Source organism: Lagenorhynchus albirostris, chromosome 7, assembly GCF_949774975.1.
Source record: "Lagenorhynchus albirostris chromosome 7, mLagAlb1.1, whole genome shotgun sequence".
NCBI classification, from domain to species: Eukaryota; Metazoa; Chordata; class Mammalia; order Artiodactyla; family Delphinidae; genus Lagenorhynchus; species Lagenorhynchus albirostris.
The window spans coordinates 106,941,204-106,965,495 of record NC_083101.1 but is presented as its reverse complement, the minus strand read 5'-3'; the positions used below and the strand labels follow the sequence as shown (position 1 = coordinate 106,965,495).

Sequence of the window (24,292 nt, the reverse complement as noted above, 5' to 3'; positions counted from 1 at the left end):
GAGAGAGATTACAATCACTACAGACTCCACAGACATTAAAAAATAATAAGGGAATATTAGGAACAATTTTATGCCAATAAATTCAACAAGGTAAATGATATGGACAAATTCCTCAGAAGATACAAACTACTAAAGCTCATTCAAGAATAAATAACCTGGTTAGAGCTATATCTACTAAATAAACTGAAATTTTCAATAAAATCTTCCCCACAAAGAAAACTCCAGTCCTGGGTGGCTTCACTGATGAATTCTATAAAACATTTAAGGAAAAAATACTATTAAGTCAAGACACACTCTTCCAGAAAACTGAGAAGAGGCAATTACTTCTCAATTCACACCTAAAGTCCAGCATTTCCCAAATACAAAACCCAAAAACATTACAAGAAAACTACAGACAAATATCCCTCATAGACATAGATGTAAAATTTCTAAACAAAACATTAGCAAATTAAATCCAACAATATATAAAAAGGATAATGTATCACGAGCAAATGGGGTTTATCCCCAAAATGCAAGGGTGGTTTAACAAAGTAATTTACCATATTAACAAACTGAAAAAGAAAAACAATATGCTTATCTCGATAGATATAGAAAAAGCATTGACAAAATCCAACAGCTATTCATGATTTTAAAATGAAACAAAACCACCCAACTCTCAGCAAACTAGGAACAGAAGTGAACTTCTTCCACCTGATAAGAGCATTTACAAAAACTAAAAAACTAAAAAACTCTACCACTAATAGCATACTTAATGAGAAAGACTGAATGCTTTCTCACTAAGATCAGGAATAATACAAGGATGTTCCCTCTCACCACTTCTACTCAACATTGTACTGGACTTCCCTGGTGGCGCAGTGGTTAAGAATCTGCCTGCCAATGCAGGGGACATGGGTTTGAGCCCTGGTCCAGGAAGATCCCACATGATGCAGGGCAACTAAGCCCAGGCGCCACAACTACTGAGCCTGCACTCTAGAGTCCGTGAGCCACAGCTACTGAGGCCGTGCCGCACAACGAAGAGTAGTCCCCACTTGCCGTAACTAGAGAAAGCCCATGCACAGCAACGAAGATGGAATGCAGCCAAAAATAAAATAAATTAAAATTTTTATAAATGATTAATACAAACAAGTAACTGGAAACTGAAATTTGAAAAATATCACTTGAAATAGCATAAAAAGTATGAAATACATAGAGGAAATTCTGACAAAAGATGTGAAAGACCTGTGAGTGAAAACTGTAAAACATGGCTGAAAGAAATCTGAGACCTAAATAAGATAATGGAGAGATTTGTTCGTAAGTCAGAAGACTCAATATTATGATATCCTAGGTTAATTCTCATCAAGTTCACTTATCAACAGGTTCACCACAATTCTCACAACAGGCCTTTCTTAAAAAGAAATTGACAAGCTGATCCTAAAATTCATATGGAGGAATTCCCTGGCGGTCCAGTGGTTAGGATGCCATGCTTTCACGGACAAGGGTGCGGGTTCAATCCCTGGTCGGGGAAGATCCTGCAAGCTGCACAGCACAGCCAAAAATAAATAAATAAATAAATATTTTAAAAATTCATATGGAAATGCAAATGACCTCAAATAACCAAAACAACTTGGAATAAGAACAAAATCAGACAGCTAACACTATATAATTTAAAGACTTAACATAAAAATAAAGACTGTGGCAGCAATGGCATCAAATAGATCAATGGAATAGAACAGAAAGTCTAGAAATATATTCACTTATATATGGACAAAGGTGTGCAAAGACAATTCATTGAAGAAAAGGCAGACTTTTCAAGAAATGGTGCTACAACGATCAGATATCTATATGAAAAAAAGAATTTGGATCTATACATGAACCATATACAAAACTAACTAAAAATGGATCATATATCTAAACCTAAAACTATAAAACTTCTAGAAGAAAACACGGGAGAAAATCTTTGTGACCTCTGGTTAGGCAAAGGTTTCTTAGCTATCACAACCCCAGTCTATAAAAGAGCTAATAAACTATATGTCTTCAAAATTTTAAATGCTTGCTCTCTGAAAGACACAGTTAAGGAGAATAAAAAGACAAGCCACAGACTGAGAGAAAACATTTGCAAATCTTATATTTGATAAAAGACTTGTATCAGAATATACTTAGAAAAAAAACCCCTCAAAACTTAACAAGGGAAAGGATTCTGGAAGACAGTGGAATCAGAAGCATTAGGAATCTGTCTTCCCACCTAGATAACAATTGCACTGGCAGAATCTCTTTGCTGTACCTATTTTGGAACTCTGATGTCTATTAAAGGCTTGCAACTTCCAGGGAAAGACTTGGATAATAAATTGCAGTTAATTTTGGATATATTCAGCTCTTAGCAAAATAGCAGCTACCCATTCCCCACCCCCACCCAAGTGACAAGCAGCTGTGTGTATGTTCCTGGAGCAGCTTGCACACAGCTTACAGGAGCCAGGGTGGGCAGAAAGCACCCTGTCCTCCAAATATCAGGGGTCTGTGCTGTGATTGTAGATTGCTGTTTCTGATCACAGAGGTGCAAAGAGGCAGGCAGCCATTGTTGCAATTCCTCCCACTGTTGCAAGCTGCCTCCAGCCCCCAATCAGTGACTTTCAGTGGATTTACAGGGTCAGCTCTCTTCCCACTCCTCTTCATTTTTCACTTTCCCCCTTTCAGGAACCAGACATTAAAGATCAGCACATTTGAAAACAACTGTATATATAGGAAAATTAGGAAGTGACTGTGACTACACATACCCAGGCTCAGAAAAGACGAGAAAGCCTTAAGTTTACACCTCAGGCTGATCCTTGGTATACAGACATCCTACAGCAGTCAAAAAAGCAAAAATAATAAACAAAAGAAACCCCCCAAAACAGCAAACCCTGGGGACGAGGGAGAATCTGTTTTCCAGAGTTACCACATTATTAGATCTAAATGTCCAGTGTTGAGCAAGAAAAAAAAAATCACAAGGCAGAGAAATTATCAGGAAAGCATGGCCCACTCAAAAGGTAAAAAATAAACAGAAACTGTCCCTGAAAAAGACTTGATGGAAGATGATATCTTAGACAAAGACTTTAACAGTCTTAAAGATGCTCAAAGAACTAAAGGAAGGTATGGAGAAAGTCAAGAATATAATGTGTGAACAAAACAGAAATATCAATAAAGAGATAGAAAACGTAAAAAAAGAAAAGAAAAAACAAATTCTGGAGCTGAAAAGTATAAGAACTGAAATCAAAAATTCACAAGAGGGATTCAAAAGCAGATTCTCAGAAAGCAGAAGAAAGAATCAGCAAACTTAAAGACAGGACAATGGAAGTTATCAAGTCTGAGAAACAGAAAGAAAAAAAGATTAAAGAAAAGTGACCTGTGAGGTACCAACAAGCAGACCAACACACACACAGTGGGAGTTCCAGAAAGAGAAGAGAGAAAGAAAAGGGCAGAGAGGATATTTGAGAAAATAATGGCTGAAAATTTCCCAAATTTGATGAAAGACATGACTATAAACATCCAAAAACCTCAATGAACTCAAAGTAAGATTAACTCAAAGAGACCCACACCAGGAACTCAAAAACTCTGCAGCTAGAAGACAGTGGGCTGATATATTCAAAGTGCTGAAAGGAAAAACTGTCAACTAAAATCTGATATCCAGCAAAACTGTCCTTCAAAAGTGAGGGAGAAATTAAGACATTCCCAGATAAACAAAAGCTGTGGGAGCTTGTGAGCACTAGACCTGCTCTGCAAGAAATACTCATGGGAATCCTGCAAGCTGAAATGAGAGGACACTAGATAGTAACTTGAAGCTGAATGAAGAAATAAATATCTCAAAAAGGTAAAATAAAAGGCAATTATAAAAGCTAGTATTGGGACTTGCCTGGTAGCGCAGTGGTAAGAATCCGCCTGCCAATACAGGGGACATGGGTTCGAGCCCTGGTCTGGGAAGATCCCACATGCTGCAGAGCAGCTAAGCCCGTGTGCCACAACTACTGAGCCTGTGTTCTAGAGCCTGCGAGCCACAACTACTGAGTCCACGTACCACAACTACTGAAGCCCACACACCTAGAGCCCGTGCAACAAAGAGAAGCCACCACAATGAAAAGCCCACACACCGCAATGAAGAGTAGCCCCCACTCGCCACAACCAGAGAAAGCCCACGTGCAGCAACGAATACCCAACACAGCCAAAAATAAATAAAGTTACTTTTTTTTAAAATCTAGTATTATTGTAATAATGGTTTGTAAACGCCCATTTTATTTTCTACATCATTTAAGAGACTAATACATTTAAAAGAATTATTAGATTATGTTTTCAGGCCCAAATATATAAAAATGTAATTTTATGACATCAATGGAAAGCAGTGGGGACAGAGCTATAAAGGAGTAGAGTTTTTGTATGTTTTTGAAGTTAAGCTGGTATAAACTCAAATTAGAGTGTTATAACTTTAGGATGTTAAATTTAATCCCCATGGTAACCACAAAGAAAAAAGCTACAGAATATACACAACAGTAAATGAGAAAAAATTTTAAACATTTCATTACAATAAAATCAACTATGTGCAAAAGAAGACAATAATGAAGGAAATGAGGGACAGAAAAGCTTTAAGGCATATAGAGAACAAACAGCACAATGACAGAAGTAAGTCCCTCCTTACCAATAATTACTTTAAATGTAAACGGATTAAACTGTCAAAGGATAGACATTGGCAGAATGGATAAAAACATGATCCGGGCTTCCCTGGTGGCGCAGTGGTTGAGAGTCCGCCTGCCGATGCAGGGGACACGGGTTCATGCCCCGGTCCAGGAAGATCCCACGTGCTGCGGAGCGGCTAGGCCCGTGAGCCATGGCCGCTGAGCCTGCGCGTCCGGAGCCTGTGCTCCGCAACGGGAGAGGCCACAACGGTGAGAGGCCCGCGTACCACAAACAAACAAACAAAAAAAAACCATATGATCCAACTATAGTCTGTCTCACAAGAGACTCACTTGAGATCCAAAGACACAAACAAGTTGAAATTGAAGGAATGGAGGAAAAAGATATTCCAAGCAAACAGTAACCAAAAGACAGCAAAGAAGGCTTTACTAGTATTAGACAAAATAGTCTATAAATCAAAACTGGTTATGAGAGACAAAGGACATTATCCATTAATAAAAGGTTCAACACAGCAAGAAGGTGTAACAATTATAAACATTTACACATCTTATGACAATCAAAATATTTGAAGCAAAATCAGACAGAAGTGAAAGGAGAAATAGACAGTTCTACAATAATAGTTGGAGACCAAACAGATATACATATGGAAACAGAGGACTTAATACAATAAACTAACTAGACCTAACAGACATAAACATGCTACCCAACAACAATAGGATACACATTCTTCTCAAGTGCACATGGAACAATTTTCAGGATAGACTGTATGTTAGGCCACAAATCAAGTCTCAACAGATTTAAAAAGACAGATATAGAGACCTCCCTGGCAGTCCAGTGGTTAAGACTCTGAGCTTCCACTGCAGGGGGTATGGGTTAGATCCCTGGTATGGGAACTAAGATCCCACATACCGCTAGGTGCAGCCAAAAAAAAAAAAAAAAAAGATATCATACAAAGTATCTTCTCTGACCACATGGGATGAAGTTAGAAATCAGTAACAAAAGTAAAATTGAGAAATTCACCAAATTATGGAAATTAATACACTTTTAAACAACCAATGGATCAAAGAAGAAATCACAAGGGAAATTATAAAACACAGACCAAAAAAATGAAAACAAAAACGTGACATTACAAAACTTATGGGGCACAGCAAAAGCTGTATATATTATATATACATATATATAAAACCACCTGATAATATGATAAATCAGTCAAGGATGGGTTGTTAGATGATGGTTTTAGGAAAACTAGCTTGCTACATGAAGAAAAACAAAGTTGGATTCTTATCACACTTGAAACAAAGGTAGAATACAAATGAATTAAAGACCTAAAAATGAAGGGTAAAACTATAAAGCTAATATGGAAGAAAAGTAGGAGAATATCCTAGTAATTTTGGGATAAGGAAGGACTTCTTAAGACTTAAAAAGCACAAACCATAAAGTATCAATGAATTTTGTATTAAAATTAGAACTTCTGTTCCACAAAGGGCACCACACAAAAGTTAACAAATGGGTGAGAGATATGCAGAAGATATCTGCAATGTCTAAGCGAAGAATTAATACCTAGAGAGTATATAAGGAACTGGTGCCAAAAAAAAAAAAAAAATCACCAGATAAACACCAAGGCGGGCTTCCCTGGTGGCGCAGTGGTTGGGAGTCCGCCTGCCGATGCAGGGGACACGGGTTCGTGCGGCGGTCCGGGAAGATCCCACATGCCGCGGAGCGGCTGGGCCCGTGAGCCATGGCCGCTGAGCCTGCGCGTCCGGATCCTGTGCTCCGCAACGGGAGAGGGTCCGGAGCCTGTGCTCCGCAACGGGAGAGGCCACAACAGTGAGAGGCCCGCGTACCACCAAAAAAAAAAAAAAAAAAAAGAAAGAAACACCAAGGAAATTCACAGGCAATCCACAGAAAGGGAAAAATATTTTTAATGATTTGCTAACAAATCACTGCCCTTCTACAATCCATTTTCTGCCAGCTACCAGAATCATCTTCTAGAAGTCTAGCGATTGCTACTTCCACGCTTTCAACTCTCCAAGGCTTCCCATGAAAACCATCCCAATGGCGTAACAGGCCCTACACCATCTGGCCCCTGCTTATCCCTCCAACCACGTTTCTGCCGTCTCCCTAGTCCCCCTAGCTTCTACCCCGTGCTCACTGCCCTCCTGCCACACCTGCCTCTTTGTTCTTCCTCCTACAAGCCAGGCATGGTCCTGTCTCAAGTCTCTGCCTTTGCATTCCCTTTGGCTGGAACGCTCCTTCCTCCAATATTCACACTGCAGGCTTCCTCCCTTCATTAATTCAAATGTCACTTGTCTTCTTGAACTGACTCCAGGCATTCTCTATCCTAACATCTTCCTTGATTTTCCTTCCTGGCATTTATTACCTGACATTGTTGTATATTTATTTGTTGACTTATGTGAATGTCCATCTCCTCCACTAGTACATAAGCTCCTCATCTGTCTTAGTCACCACTGCATCTGCACAGCCCAGACAGAACTCAGCATATAGGAGACACATGGAAGTAACTCTTTTGAAAGCAACAACTCAACAAACTCTGATCTGACCATTAGCTAGCTAGCTCTTTCCATTACATCATGCTGCTTCCCAGGAAAAAGATAAATGTGTACAGTTTGTCATTTCTCCCCTAACAGATTAAAAAGTGCTTATCTTAAATACTTGGTTTAGCCCAACCAGGCCCAGCGTGTAGTGAATGCTAGGTAAATACGATGAAATGAGAGAGTGAAAAGCAACCACAGAAAGAGGTAAGGAAGAAAGAAAAGAGTTGGTGGCATGAAGAAACTCTAATTTGTATTCTATGGCACCACTGACCATTCAGTGGTTAATCCTTTTATTTCCTATGTGCCTATCTGCCCATGCCACAGTTTTGAAGGAGATAAAAATTAACCAAATTTGTGTCCTGGCTCCAAGGAGCTAACATATATGTAACTATCAAAATACAGATTGTAAAATATACTTATGAAAGAGGTATAATTAAAGAGCTATAGGATTTCAAGGTGAGGGGAATTACTTCTCATTTTGGGATTAACAGAAGAACCTGTGAAAGGGGTGGCAGATTGAAATGGTTAAACTGAATATTGATAGATGAGTAACAGCTGAAAACTTTTACACAGGAGAAGGTGATCTCAGGAATCTATCTAATAGGAGCCCTCTGCTTGAAAAAATGAATTTACCACCACTTCACCCGTTTTGTTTACCTTCTACTATTACAAAGTATTTTCTTTTAAGGCATAACCTCTCTAGGAATCTTCTTAATACTGTACCCAAATTCTCTTGAGAGATAATAGAAAAAGCTGTTGTCATTCATTTATACTTTAGTGTTCACTGGATAACCAATTTACCTTCTGCTGGCTAGAGTAAGTACAAAGCCATTGGGGAAATGATAATTCTGACTGCAAAGGAAGTATAACTTTTTGTCTCTGAGGCACTACCCTGGAAAGACAGAGTCTGGGGTGCAAAATAAGAGGTTAATTAATTAATACCTTTGTTTAAGAGCCTACTCTGTCCTTTCCAAAAGCCAAACAGAGTAAAAATAAATAAAAGACATTATAATCTCCCATAATGGGAAGTCTTAAATCGATGACCCAGAAGGTAAGAAATAAGGAGAAATATGATAAACTGAACATTTTTGAGAGGAGGGGAAAAGGTTTTATGGAATTTAGACACTACATACTAAAGTCTACATACTCGAAAGTGGCAAGTAAAGACTCTACCTAAATCACATTCAATCACAATTTCATGAACCTTGATGGACAATTAACATTCAGGGAATATGACGGTGCAAGCAAAAGAAATTTTAAAAGAAAACGTTGCATATCCCCCCACATGGTGTTATGTACCAAAAATGATAATCACGATAACAACCACGTGATAACCCAGCCAAACTGAATGGAAACCAGGGATCTCATTTGGATGGTCTTCTGCTTTCTAAAACTCAAATCCTCAATCTAGGCCAGAGGGGGCTCGATCTGCTGGCTGGTTGGGCGATGGGACGCGTTTCCGCAGACCTGTACCTGAGGACCCCAGGTTCCCCGCGGAATAGGGGGTGGGATAGGCACTCACCGCTTGTCGATGGCGTCGATGTTTGAATGGAGGAGCCACAGCTCCTCCGTGTTGTCCTGCCGGGAAGACAGGATCAGGTGGTGGCCAGTAAGACACAAGGTCCCCTCGACGGCCGGGTAGAAAGGCCGGTGCAGCACCACATTGTCCACCCGTGGGGTCTTAATCAGCTCCGCAAACTCCATGTTCCCCAGCGGCCGGAGCCAGGGGACTGCCGAGTCCCGGAGGGGCGAGACGGTTACGCCGCCGCTGGGCTGAAGGGAATGCCCAGGCGCTGGGCAGGCAGAAGGGGCGGGGACGCGGGCGGGGAGGTCGTGCCCCGCCCCAGGCTGGGGTGGGCGCGGCGAGGCCTGTGGCCACCGTCACAGGCCCCGGGAAAGCCGGGGCTGGACCGGGGCTGGGCCAGGCCGGGCGTCGCTCCCTCACCGCTCTGTTCCCCCAGGCCCAGGACTCGGGCAGAGAGAACGCTCCGCGACAGGCCCAGCCGCCACCGCCGCCAGCTGAGGACCCGGCCTCGGGGCGGGCAGGCTGAGGGGACAAGAAGGAGGCCGACCCAGGGCCACTTTCCACGTCCGAGACGCTACGGACTCCTGGCTGAAGTAGCTACTCGCAGCCGGAGCTTAAAGCAACTCCGGGCGGAAGCGGCGGGCTCGAAGCTCGGAAGACAGGGGAGTCCGATCCGGAAGTCGGTCCCCGCCTAGGTCCGATGAGAATGCTTCCGGAAACACAGCAGGAATCGAAGATTTGTGTTCCTAGCAGGAAAAAGCTCTACCTGCAAGCCAACCGCCGCACCCGCCACCCCTACAAACATTCCGTTTGAGAAAAGGCTAGGGAAAAAGGGACGACGAGAAGACGTCCCTGACCTGCCTCCCTCCACTTGAGCAGTAATCCCTTTTCAGAGCGTGGGGCTGCCGTAAATTTTGGCGATTTTCATCCATTGGCCGTGAAGAGATGACTCATGGGATTGAGGCGGTGATTGTGACCACACAGAAGCGCCAGGTGTAAGGGAGGGGCACGGCCGGACGCCGCAGACGCCCAGAGGGCGAGCGCCAAGGTGCTGTGACCTGGAACAAGAAAGAGGAAAAGCATACAAACATCTATGAAAGGGACCTAGGTAGAAATACGTACAGTGCACCGAAGAGGAAGTGACCAATCCTATGCTTTGCCGAAACTCAAGTGACGCGCTAAAACAGTTTATGTAGCAGAACGGGCTTCAGTCTAGGTCTATGAAATTCAAGGAATTGAGCCTTGGTCACCACCGCACAGCCTTCCCATTAAATACAATCCAACTGAACTACTTCCAGACACCTTAACTATGCCAGAAATTTACCTGGTGTCTCCCTCCCCTTTTAAACTAACATTTTCATACTAAAATAGGGCATTAGAGGGGAAATATGCAAGGGTTTAAGACCCGGTCTACTGTTACTTCATTAACCTTTGAAATCTTCACCATCTAGAACCTAAGAACAGCGAGTTGGCTTAAGTCTCAGAATAAAGACAAAATAAATTGCCTGAATTCTCATCAGATCACCCAACACGTGTCCCTGCTTCTGTCCTTGTCCTAACTAAAACGTTCTCTTTCTTAAAACAAACCCCTTTATGAGATTGTTACAGCTGAGAGCCCAGTTTTATGTTGATTGTCTACAATAGAAAAACAACCATCAGAAAAGAAAGAATGAGCGGAAAAGATTTATAAAGTTTTGTTTTTAATTTTGGAATTTTTTTTTTTTTTTAATTGGTACGCGGGCCTCTCACTGCAGTGGCCTCTCCCGTTGCGGAGTACAGGCTCCGGATGCGCAGGCTCAGCGGCCATGGCTCACGGGCCCAGCCGCTCCGCCCTGACCGGGGCACGAACTCGTGTCCCCTGCATCGGCAGACAGACTCTCAACCACTGCGCCACCAGGAAAGCCCTAATTTTGGAATTTTTGTTGTCCTTCCACCATGTGGCTCATTATAACAATTACCAATTGTGTAGGGGAGAATTGACTTCTAGAATGAAGAATTAGGGAATGTTTTATGGAGAAGGTATCATTTGAGAGGAGGACCTTGAAGGATGAATTAAGATTTACACCCTGAATGCAGTTTAGCCTAGGTAGCTGTCCAGTTTAATGATGTCTTCTAAAGGTAGAGAAAAAATTCTTCAGAAATGTCATGACCTTTTTCTTTTAATTTCCTGGGAAAAAAAAAAGCCTATGAAAAGACCATTGTGTCATTACATTTTTAAATGGTTAATATTCCATAAAGGCATAAACTCTTTTTGCCAATGAGAAAAAAATTGTCAATATCATGTTGGGTTGTTATAATGAAATGCCAGAAACTATTAGAAAATTGCATCTTCTCTGGATTGAAACTCCAAGCATAGAAAGCCCTTGAGATCTGAAGAAAACATACATTCAATAGTAAAGAAGAAAGGAGGTGGGCAGCACAATAGCTTAACTTACCACATGAACAGTAGATGGCAGTAGAGTTCAACAGTAATGGGATAGGCTTTCATTCTATTAAAATAATCAAGTGAAGCTGTAGTCAAACAAGTTATTACCCCAGCTGCCCGGATATAAGGGTCTCAGAGGATTCTGATAAACCAAATAAGATGATGTCATTTATAATGTATATAAAACACTCAACACCTGACAGATATTGTCATCATTTCATGTGTAATAAATGGCACTGACGTGTAAACATCTAGATGTTATTCTATCAACTAGTCAACTAGCATGTATTAACTGCCTACCTGGTCATCGCCACTGTGGGGAATGGAAACAATAGATCTGACACGGCCCTTGCCCGCAAAGAGTAATAGCTAATTTGGGGAGGCCAACACACCCCACATAAGGAATGAATAAAATAAGAGAGTAAGTGCTAAATTATGAAGTACAGATTTACGTTCCTGGTTTTGTGTTTCTCCATTAGGCCTTGAGGAGTTAGTAGAAATGAAGGTATTTTGAAAACAGTAGGTCAACGATTGCCAAAAGTAGCAGGAGCATCTCAGGTGGAGAAGATAGTGCCTCTGTGTGCCATTGATGAGCAGCTATTCTCCATGTGCTTTGTAATTATGTGTTGACTGTAGGCAGCTGAGACGAACTGATAACCTTGTGCTGTGCCTTTCTTGTGTTCTCCACCCCCTTCATCCTCCATGCAAATCAATCACTAAACTGTTGATCATATCTTCTAACAGCTCTTGAATTCCTCCACTTCTCTCTATCCCCAGGGCCACTGCCATAGCTTGTACCATCATTTCTCACCTACTGTTACTTGAGAGGAGAAGCCTCTCAGTTGGTCACCTTTCTTCTAGAGAGGTTCTCCTCCAACCCACTTTCCACTTGGCAGTTAAAGCCCTCTTTGCTGCTCCAAATTGCTTTTTTCTTCTCTTAACTTGTAAGTCCCTTTGTGATTTAGCCCCTTTGTGATCAGCATCCTAGACCTCATCTCTCCTACTTCTCTCTACTCAACACAACAGTCCCCAACCCCCATTTTCATGCCAACCATCCTTAAAGAGCTTGCTGTATCCTTTTGAGATTTTGCACCCATTTAGAACCTCGCTACCAAGTGGAAGTGTAGAACAGGCACCAGCATTATCAGCATTCCCTGGGAACTTCATTAGAAATGTTCTGTTCCAGAGCTACTGAATCAGAATCTGCACTTTAACAAGACTGCTAGACGATTTTTGTGCACATGAAATCTGACTGTTCTTTCTGCCTGGTATATACTCATCTCACTCCCAGTACCTTGTCTCTGACCTGCTAATGCCTATCATCCTTCAGATTTCAACTCAGATGTCACTACTTCTGGGAAGCCTTCTCTGACTTCCCCTCCAAAACTATGGGCTCCATGTTATAAATGTTCCACAGCACTATGTAATAATAATAGTAACAACAGTTCACATTTTTGCGTGTTTACTCTGTGTTCCAAACATTATGATAAATGCTTTACAAGCATTGGCTCATGGAGTCCTTCCACAATTCTTTGAGGTTGGTTAGTATTCTCCTTTTACTGATGAGGAAACTGGGGCCCACAGATCTTAATAATGTTTCCAGGGTCAGACAGCAATAAGTGGCGGAAGCAGGATTCGGAATCAAGGAGTCAAGTGCAGACTCTGTGCTCTTCACCACCGTGCTACATGGCCACCCAGGAGATCTGAGCCCACCTTGGTCACTCTCTCTGATTTCCCCTCTTCAGCTGTCTTGAAATAGACTCCTTATGCGTCCATAACAACATTCCACTAGACAGTAAGCTCCTTGAGAGGAAGGACCATTTCTTGATTGCAATATGCCCAGCATCTAGCTTAGTGCCAATACACAGTAGCCACTCAATGTATATTTGTTGAATACCTACTCCGTATTTTACTTAACATATTCCACCCTGACCTCTCCTCCACCCCCCAATCTGAGTGACTTTAGATAATACTGTGGATGCTTAAAGCAGTATTTTGATGAGAGCAGGAGGAAGGTGGTGTTATACTGTTCCCACCTTGCAGATGAGGAAATTAAAGCAGATGAATAACTTCCCAGGGACGACGATATCTATCATCTCTTATGTTTACTCACTGTTTTACAATTTACATGTTTTCTAATATTCTGTCACATATGGCTCTCAGTACCCTGGCGAAGCAGATAGGAGAGGTATTGGTCCCAGCTCAGAGAAGGATGGAGGCTCAAAGGATGCCGATGTCCTTTCAATGACAAACCAAGCAGAGAAGCAGAAACCCAAAGGCAACAATTCTGAGTCCCAAACCCAGGCCTTTGCTAAATTAAATTAGACTCACTTGGCATTGCTTTTATCTGTTAAGATTCTGAAATGTGGGTGTTGGGAGAAGACAGCCATTCTTAAGTAAGAAAAGGAGGGCTGAGGTTTCACTGCACACAGCAACAAAAGGAAGCCTCTGGTGACAGTGATATGGTCCATAGGTCTGTGTTCAGATACGACATTCTAATAGCCACATTCCTGTGCCTCAATCACTGAGCTGCTTCATCAGAAGCAAAGGAACCCAGCGCTTTAGAAAAAAGTGGCAAACTGGAAGGAAGAGGAGCTGATTTATTTTATTGCACATAAAATAAATCAGCCCAAACAGAATTGCTTGAAACAACACCCAGTAGTTGATAGCTAGAGCTGGAGTAGTGGGAAGGGGAATGGGAGGGGGAGTGAGAGCTGCCCAGTCATCTGTTTCTGTGGTCTCAGGCTCTCTCCCTGTGGTCTCCTTGGGAGTTGATTCTGTATTCCTGCTAGTACAGTTGTAATAGGGAAGAATAAATCTGACTCCATATTAGCTCTGTTTCTTTTACTTTAATCTTTGTATTCTATTGCTTTTGCCACAAGTTAGAATGTTGCCCATACCCTGAAATATACAGGATAGCCCATTCTGAAGGCTCTGACCTTTAAACGTGTACACGTTTCTATTCGTATAGAGATAAAAAGTTGTAGAACAGAGAGTAACATTTGTCTTGTCATGGTTTACAGGAACATGGTGATCAACCTACAGCGACAGCTCCAAGAACAGAGGATTCCAACACCAAGAAGTTTGCAGCAATCAACCGTACCTCCTCCCCTTTGAGTATAAGAGAAGCCCGAATTTTAACTGGGGAAAGATGGTTCTTTGGGACACTCGTCCACCATCATCTTGGTCTGCTGGCTTTTCTAATAAAGTTGATATTCCTTGCCCCAACACCTCGTCTCTCGATTTATTGGCCTGTCATGAGGCCATCAATACGAGCTTGAACCCGGTAACACAGCGGCCTTAGCACAGGCGGGCTGCATACATGGCAGCTGAAGGTCAAGAGTGAATATTCCCAAGAGCAAATCAGAGCTGCATCAACTTTTATGACCCAGACTCGGATGTCACCTAATGTCATTTCCACTGCCCTCTGTGGATCTTAAACAGTCACAAAGCCCACTCAGTTTCGAAGCGAGAGGACACGGATCCCATCTCTCAACAGGAGCGGTGTCAGAAAACGCCTGCCACAGGGGTGCAGTTGAGTGGGAAACATATACGTATGAACTCAACTTCCCTTGTGCACACGGGCAGCTGGAAGGAGGAATAAAGAGAATATTTGGAAAGAGAGAACACTCCGATAAAGTGCTTTTCTGCTCATAGCCATAATGAAGTGAACTAAGAATCTGCAATTACATATAATTGGATATCACTAAAAGAAAGAGACACGTCTAAAATAAAGGCATAATTAAGAAGTAGAAAAATTTACTAGGTGGGAATGTCAACAACGCAAATTCAGTGAATACTGTTGGGGTTTATTTTATTGTCACTGAACCTAAATCAGGATCAAGGTCCAGTAAAGTAGGGAAGCAAGTCTGCTCTCAGCTCTTTAAGTCACACTTCCCTAGCCTCCCATTCCTTCTTTCCCCACACGATTTAGGGGAAGCTTTGTATACAAGTTTAAGTGCGAGATATAGTTTTGTTTTCAACGCTTTAATTCGTTTAATAGACTATGATACCTGTTCCAATATCCCTTCCTGTCGTCCCTAACTTTCCTTCCTTTGCCTTTACTCCACTGTCCTTTCCTTTCTCATCTTATTCTGCTTTTCTCTCCCCAATCTTTCTTCTCAGAGATGACCACCTTAAGAAGACCTGCAAGTATCACCCCCAAAGATGACTCAGTAATTACAAAAAGAGCAGCATGTATTTATACTGGAGAGATCTGGTGGTCACCACCATGACCAAGCGTTAACAGTGCGATACCCAGACATTCTGTGCCTCCTAATGAGAGGCAAGGTCAGGTTCACAGCATCACCTGGGACATGTTCTTGCCAGACACACTTAACTCAAATCTAAAGGAAAACATCAGACACACCCCCAGGGTGGAATATTCTACAAGGCAATTGCCCTGGATTCTCCTAAAAATTCAGTGCCACGGAAAACAAAAGCAAAAGGCAAGAGAATCATCCCATATTCAGAGGTGAAAGGGATATAACAACCAAATGCAAGGCAGGAAACTTGATTAATTCCCGATCCAAAGAAAAAATTACTGCGAAAGGCATTTTGGGGGGAGTGAGAATATGGAACTTATACTAGACGATATTATTGAGTTAATGTTAGTTTTCTTAGGTGGGATAATGATCATGTGGTTGTGCAGGAAAATGTCCTTTTTCTCAAGAAATGTGTGCTGAAATATTTTAAAGACGAAGTGTACGTATACATACATGTATATAGATACATATGTACATACACATGAAGTATGTACACACACACAGGATAAAAATGTCCCTTTTCTCAAGAAATGCATGCTGAAATATTTAAAGATGAAGTGTATGTATACATACATGTATATATATACATATAGATACATATATACATACACATGAAGTATGTACACACACACACAGGATGAAAATGTCATTTTTCTCAAGAAACAAATGCTGAAATATTTAAAGACGAAGTGTACATATACATACATGTATATATACACATATAGATACATATATACATACACATGAAGTATGTACACACACACAGGATGAAAATGTGGCATTTATTTATTATTGATAATTGGTTAATGTGGGTGAAGGGTTTAAGGGTGTGTAGTATACCATTTTTCCAATTTTTCTATACCTGGAAATTTTTTCAAAGTTAAGATCGAAAAAAATCAAAATTACAAAAACCCACCAATTATGACACGCTGAAACAGAATGGGCAGTAAGGCAAGTTCTGGCATTTGACAGCTAAACACAAGAACACACTTGGAACTGTGGTTTAGCATCATGTGTGGTCTGGAGTGGCCTGGATTGGCGATTCAATTTTAATGTGCCCTGACCCAGGGAAGCATAATTGCTGATCTTTCTGAGGAGGTCTAGATTCCTAAAGCTCACCAAAGACCAAAAGACTTGGCAACAGTTAACTACTGCTGTGAGCTTTATTGTTTCATTGTAAGGGATTACTTGTAGGAATTCAAATATGAGTTGTTAAATCATACATTCATAATTTAAAGCCCACACAATGTAATCTCTTCATCAGTCAGAACTTCTCTACATCTGACAATTTCAAATCCCCAAATCCAACTTCTGACCACAGTTTCTTTTACATGACTTTCGCTCACACTAAATCTGCCCTGCTCAGGTTGACTTCAAGTCTCTACTAGCATTACTTAGTGTCACTTCCTTCCCTGCCCAGGCCCCATCCACTGGTCAATAATTTCCACCACACTCTCCAGCAGCCTTAACTCCACCTGCATGAAGGAAAGGATTGCGTTTCCTTTATCTTTGTAGCTCCAGCGATGGGCATGCAATAAATATTTGACAAATACATCTGAATGAAATTGAATTTTCTAATCCAACCCTCACATTTCACAGATGAGGAAATTAGGCTCAGAGACTTGAAATCACTGATCTAAGATCACATGGCTAGTTAGTGGCAGATTGGGGACTAAAATCCATTTTCATTTTTTCTTCCAGTTTTATTGAGATGTAATTGATTTACAGCACTATAGAAGTTTAGTTGTGCAGCATAATGATTTGACTTACATACATCATGAAGTAAGTACCAAAATAAGTTTAGTGAACATCCATCATCTCATATAGATACAAAATCAAAGAAATAAAGAAATATTTTCCCAAGGGCTTCCCTGGTGGCACAGTGGCTGAGAGTCCGCCTGCCGATGCAGGGGACACGGGTTCGTGCCCCAGTCCAGGAAGATCCCACATGCCGCGGAGCGGCTGGGCCCGTGAGCCATGGCCGCTGAGCCTGCGCGTCCGGAGCCTGTGCTCCGCAACGGGAGAGGCCACAACAGTGAGAGGCCCGCGTACTGCAAAAAAAAAAAAAAGAAAAGAAATATTTTCGCTTGTGATGAGAACTCTTAGGATTTATTCTCTTAACAACTTTCATATGTCACATACAGCAGTGTTAATTATATTTATCATGTTATACATGATATTCCTAGTACTTACTTATAACTGGGAGATTATACCTTCTGACCACCTTCATCCAATTCCTCTTCCCCCACCCCCACCTCTGATAACCACTAATCGGATTTCTTTTTCTGTGAGTTTGTTTCTTTTGTTTTGAAGTATAATTGGTCTACAGCACTACATTAGTTCCAGTTACACAACATAGTGATTCGATATTTCTGTACATTTCAAGATGATCACCATGATAAGTCCTGTTACTCTATGTCACCATACAGAGATATTGCATAGTTATTGACTATATTCCCCACCCTGTATGTTTCATATCCATGACTCATCTATTTTGCAACTGGAAGTTTGTACTTCCTAACCTCCCTCACTTATTTCTTTCCTCCCCTACTCCCCTCCCCTCTGGCAGCCACCTGTTTGTTCTCTGTATCTATAACTGTTTCTGTTTTGTTATGTTTGTTCATTTGCTTTGTTTTTTAGATTCCACATATAAGTGAAATCATACAGTATTTGTCTTTCTCTGTCTGACTTATTTCACTTAGCGTAATACCCTTTAGGTCCATCCATGTTCTTGCAAATGGCAGAATTTCATTCTTTTTTACAGCTGAGTAATATTCCATTGTATAGATATACCACATCTTCTTCATCCATTCATCTGTTGGTGGACACTTAGGTTGCCTCTGTGTCTTGGCAATTGTAAATAATGCTGCAAAATCCATTTCTTTTAACTTTCTGGTCAATGTTCTTTCTACCGCCAATGCTTTCTTTGCCATCACTTATTTAATCTAGTTTAGTTGTTATTTTTTGAGATAAGATAAATGAGGAACAGGGAAAGAATGAAGAACCAATTTGTCTAAAAATACCAAATAATGAACCAGGATATATCTCCCACAGTCTGGCCTCTGGGTCTGTGTTTCCTCCAATCCCTCATCCCCAGGGGAGTAGAGGTATATGTGACAAGAGACAGGAAAGAAGTTCTCTCCTCTGCTGGTTTTCTGCTGCATTTTAATCAGTTCCTCCCTGACAAAAAGTCTCTTGTCCCTTGATTCACTTTGACTTTTTCTCCTTGGTTTCAGTGTGTATGTGTGTGTGTGTGTGTCCCTCAGGTTTTCACTTTTAAGGAGCAATGAACATCTATTTTTCTGAACTCTCAATTTGAGACCATCTCCTGTCCTAAGACTTAAGAGGGCATTCTGGGGCTTCCCTGGTGGCGCAGTGGTTGAGAATCTGCCTGCCAATGCAGGGGACACGGGGTCGAGCCCTGGTCTGGGAAGATCCCACATGCCGCGGAGCACTAAGGCCGTGAGCCACAACTACTGAGCCTGCGCGTCTGGAGCCTGTGCTCCGCAACAAGAGAGGTCGTGACAGTGAGGGGCCCGCGCACCGCGATGAAGAGTGGCCCCCGCTTGATGCAATTAGAGAAAGCCCTCGCACAGAAACGAAGACCCAATACAGCCAAAAATAAACAAGTTTTTTTAAAAAAGAGGAAATTCTGTCATCATCAGTATCAAAGATAAACAAAACCAGATACTAGTTAAAGTGGTAAGGGCAGATTTTAATCAGGAATATAGTATTGCAATAGGGAAGAGGGTCCAGAGTGAATTGAACTTTGATTTGTTCAAAGGTGACTGGGTGTTTTAAAGGGAGAATGAGATTATTTCCTTAATTTCTCTTCCTAATATTTCATTGTTAGTGTAAGGTCGGATCTTAACAAACGGCACCGCGAAACAGAGGAGAGCTTCAAGTGAGCTTTATTAGGGAGCGCTCCCGGGCGAGGTTCACTGGTCCAAGAGAAAGGGGCCAGAGAAGTCGCACCCGGGCGAGGGTTGGGCAAGATTTTACAGGGGAAGAAGGGAAAGGGGTGTGGTGAATCTGGGAGGGCGCAGGGTATTCCTTATTTGGTGGTCTTTTCGGGTATCCTGGGGAACCGTTAGTCCCGCCCCTCGAAAGGCGGGAAGACTGGGCCGGGTGCAAAGTCCCCAGGTCAGTTTCTGGAACTGGGTGGTCCGGAGAGTTTCGGTCTGATGCAACCTGTGAATCTGATTGTGTTCCCCTGCCTCGGGCCAGTTGGCCTTACAGTTAGTGTATAGAAATGCAACAGATTTCTGTATACTAATTTTGTATTCTGCAACTTTACCAAATTCATTGATGAGCTCTAGTAGTTTTCTGGTAGCATCTGTAGGATTTTCTATGTATAGTATCACGTCATCTGCAAACAGTGACAGTGTTACTTCCTCCTTTCCAATTCTAATCAGGCTCAGCCTTGGCCGCTAAAAACTGCAAACCTTTAGCATAAGTGACTTCATCCACTCGCCTCTCCTTATCCCACACACATTAAAAGCCTTGGGGGGCTTCCCTGGTGGCGCAGTGGTTGGGAGTCCGCCTGCCGATGCAGGGGACACGGATTCGTGCCCCGGTCCGGGAAGATCCCACATGCCGCGGAGCAGCTGGGCCCGTGAGCCATGGCCGCTGAGCCTGCGCGACCGGAGCCTGTGCTCCGCAACGGGAGAGGCCACAGCAGTGAGAGGCCCGCGTACCGCAAAAAAAAAATAAAATTTTAAAAGCCTTGAATAACACTAACATGATCTCTAACAGCTCAAGGCCACAGCCCTAGGATGAACCTAGCCACCTTGAAGCACTTGCCTGAAAAACCTCAAACCTACCAAAAGAAGTTACTATTTGTTCTACCCAACACCTGACAATAGGCCCTGACCTGACTTTACAGAACATGTACTAAAAAGGGCCTGCAACTGTGAACACTTCCTCTGTCCCTTTGAGATGTGTATGTATCTCCTACAACTCAGGAGTGTCTTTGTCAAGGACCTGAAAGCCATTCCTTTGAAATGCAATCCTCAGGAAGGATAGGGCCCCCGTCTGCCAGGCTGTGGGAGGATACAATCCTAACTTGATAGTAATTGCTATCTAACAGACACAGCGGCCTGATGGCTGAACTGCGTCCCCCAAAATTCATATTTTGAAGTTCTAACCCCCAGGACCTCAGAATGTGACTGTCTGTAGAGACAGGGTCTTTCAAGAGATGATTGAAGTTAAATAAGGTCTTTAGGGTGGCCCTAATCCAATATGTCTAAAGCCTTTATAAGAAGAGAATATTAGGGACTTCCCTGGCCATCCAGTGGTTAAGACTCCACGCTTCCAATGCAAGGGGCACGGGTTCAATCCCTGGTCGGGGAGGTAAGATCCCACATGCTGTGAGGAACGGCTGAAAATTTTTTAAAATAAAGAGAGAGAGAATATTAGGACACAGACACACAGAGGGGAGGCCATGTGAAGATATGGGGAGAAGACAGCCGTCTACAAGCCCCAGAGAGAGGTCTCAGGAGAAACCAACCCTCTGACACCTTCATCTTGGACTTCCAGCCTCCAGAGCTGCGAGAAAATAAGTTTCTGTTGTTTAAGTCTCTCTGTCTGTGGTACTTTGTTATGGCAGCCCTAGCAAATTAATGTAGATGGTCTTCTGTTTATTTTTTTTAAAAAAACCTGTATGAAACCAAAGATTAAGAAATAATTGACACGGGCACTTCCCTGGTGGCACAGTGGTTGAGAATCCGCCTGCCAATGCAGGGGACACGGGTTCAAGCCCTGGTCCGGGAAGATCCCACATGCCATGGAGCAACTAAGCCCATGTGCCATAACTACTGAGCCTGCACTCTAGAGCCCGCGAACCACAACTACTGAGCCCACGTGCCACAACTACTGAGCTTACGCGCCTACAGCACGTGCTCCACAACAAGAGAAGCCACCACAATGAGAAACCCACATACTGCAGCAAAGAGTAGCCCCGCTTGCCACAACTAGAGAAAAGCCTGCGCTCAGCAACGAAGACCCAACACAGCCAAAATAAAATAAATAAATTTATTTTAAAAAAAGAAGAGGGGCTTCCCTGGTGGCGCAGTGGTTGAGAGTCCGCCTGCCAGTGCAGGGGACATGGGTTCATGCCCCGGTCCGGGAAAATCCCACATGCCACGGAGCGGCTGGACCTGTGAGCCATGGCCGCTGAGCCTGCGTGTCCGGAGCCTGTGCTCTGCAACGGGAGAGGCTGCAGCCGTGAGAGGCCCTAAAAAAAAAAAAGAAGAAGAAGAAGAAAGAAAGAATTGACACAGTCAACCCAGGCAACTCTGGTCTCCCTCACTCCTCCATCGTGGTTCTTTAGGTGATGCTGTAGCAGAAACTAGTTGAGGCATCCCCATTATGTTAACCCTCATTCAGCCTTTATTCTTTCTGCTCATTCAACTGGTCTTCTACAGATGTTTTTACCCCCCTCTCTTTCTTGCTTAATTGCACTCTGAAAATGATTGCCCTCTAGCTAAAATGGTATTATGCACCTGCTGTTTACTTCTCCAAGACAACACTCCCTAACACTCCTTTGTGAGCATCCTTCATTCCAGAAAGAAGGTCATGGAATGATAACCTCGAGGACCACCAGAACCTGTTCTGTAAACACCTGACACCAGCCCTAATGATCTCAATATCTCCAGGGGGAAAGAAAAATGCAAGACTACATCAGCCCCAATCCTTATCTACAGCCTCATTTTTCACCCTGAAACTATAAGACCCCTTCCTATTTCCCAGGAAGGGGGGCACAGTCTTGAGGGTGCTGGCCTTCTGTGGCCCCCTTTGCCTGGCAAAGTAATAAAGCGACTCTTGTCTACTCCTCCAACAGTGAAGGTGGGGCGAAGGTAGTCACTGAACATTTATTATGTGCCCAGGCCTCGTATACTGTATATGTTTCCTATGGCTGCTGTAACGCATTACCACACACTTAGTGGCTTAAAACAACACACCTTTAAAGCAGTACAGTGGTGCAGTGGAAGCATGCTGGGCCCATAACCCAGAGGTTGATGGATGAAAACCATCCTCTGCTATGAGGTTTTACACTTGCTTCCTTTTTTCTAAACTTTTGTCCAACTAGGGTATGAGCACAAAAACCAAATCAATTTCTAGATCTTCCAATGCAGTATATATATACAAAGGAATATTACTCAGCCTTAAAAAAGAATGAAATAATGCCATTTGCAGCAACATGGATGGACCTAGAGATGACCATACTAAGTGAAGTAAATCAGACAGAGAAAGACAAATATACAATACCACTTACATGTGGAATCTAAAAAAAATGATACAAATGAACTTATTTACAAAACAGAGACAGACTCACAGACATAGAAAACAAATTTATGGTTACCAAAGGGGAGGGGTTAGGAATAAATTAGGAGTTTGGGATTAACATATACACACTACTATGTATAAAATAGATAATCAACAAGGACCTACTGTATAGCACAGGGAACTCTACTCAATATTCTGTAATATCCTAAATGGGAAAAGAATCTGGAAAACAACAGGTGTATGTATATGTATAACTGAATCACTCTGCTATATACCTGAAACTAACACAACATTGTAAATCAACTATATCCAATATGAATTTAAAATGTTTCAAAAAGACAAATGCTCTATGATATAAGCAAGGTGGAGATCAATGTTTTAAAAAGACAAATGCTTTACAATACCAGCAAGGTGGAGATAAATAAACACAGGGATCTTCTGAGTAGAGAGCCAGAAAATAAGAAAAGGGATATCCAGGCTTCACTGCAGGAAAAAAGAGAAAATAGAACATTGGAACTTCCATCACAAAGATGTAACTTAATTATAATATTTACATTGTCATAAATAGTGTCCTATAAAAGGAGAGAAAGCAAACTTTTCTATTCCAATCAAAGGTTAGGAAGGTCTTCCAAAGTTGGATGTTTTCATTGTTAAACAGAACGTAGTCTTCATTTAGTGTTTTCTCATTTCTAAAAAGGCTGTGCATTGTAATTTAAATCTTTCTATAACAAAACAATCTTTAAGTTCTAGAAAATGGCTTATTTATTTATATATTTACATATATTTTACACATTTGATATTTCAAAGAGTTGGAACGGTTCCTCACAGTTGGTAGGAATGGGATTCATCCTGGGTTCTGAGTTTCTGTATTTAGATGGGGTTGCATTTACAAATCAACTATTAACACTTAATCTCTTATTAGCAGTCTCAGATTACTTTTATCTGGACCCAAATCCTAAAATCCACCCACCATCCTAATCACCCATCTTTATTTAGGTCCCACGATCCTGGAAGAGTCAGGTATAAAAGAGTGAACGGTAAATAGTAGATCCTCAGTGATGAAGCTCACTGGGGAAAAGCTGATGTATGAGAGCAGGGGAAATGCAGTGAATAAAGCACTATAAAAAAGAATAAGGGTCATTTTGAACCTTTTGTGTCAAAAGGAGTCAGGGCTGGGGTGGGTAGCAGACATTAACCAAAGGTATGAAAGCAATCTGTTAATTACTTGATATTTGCTTTGCCCCTAAAGTTGAACTCACCAGAGTTCCTAACACACTCATTTAGTGCCCATTTTCCATTATACCTTCCTTTTATGCTGTTTGAATCTACAGGAAAAAAACTTAACCTTATCTCAAACTAATCACAAAAATAAGTTCTAGCTGAAATAAAGCTCTAAGCGTAAAAACAGAAAAACCCACAAAATTATTGCCTTCCATTTTTAGCAATATGGCAGACTACAAACCCTAATAACACTTTGTGTGAAACACCTATGATTGTCTGTTTTTAAAAAAGCAAGTATTTTAAAATATTTTTTTAAAACCCGACATATTATTAAAGGTATAGCTGGCCTAGCAAAAAAGTAAAAGAAAATTCTCAA

At 41.9% G+C, this 24,292-nt stretch overlaps 1 protein-coding gene across 1 annotated transcript in view; it reads right to left on the bottom strand.

Annotated features, from left to right (window-relative positions):
- Nucleotides 1-9,277, bottom strand: part of MTMR9 (myotubularin related protein 9) — an 85,832-nt gene extending 76,555 nt beyond the window's left edge. Inside the window, exon 1 of the mRNA XM_060155787.1 lies at nt 8,716-9,277. Within this exon, the coding sequence (XP_060011770.1) occupies nt 8,716-8,897 (182 nt within the window). The 5' untranslated portion in view covers nt 8,898-9,277. The remainder of the gene's footprint in view (nt 1-8,715) is intronic.
- Nucleotides 9,278-24,292: the final 15,015 nt, after the last annotated feature.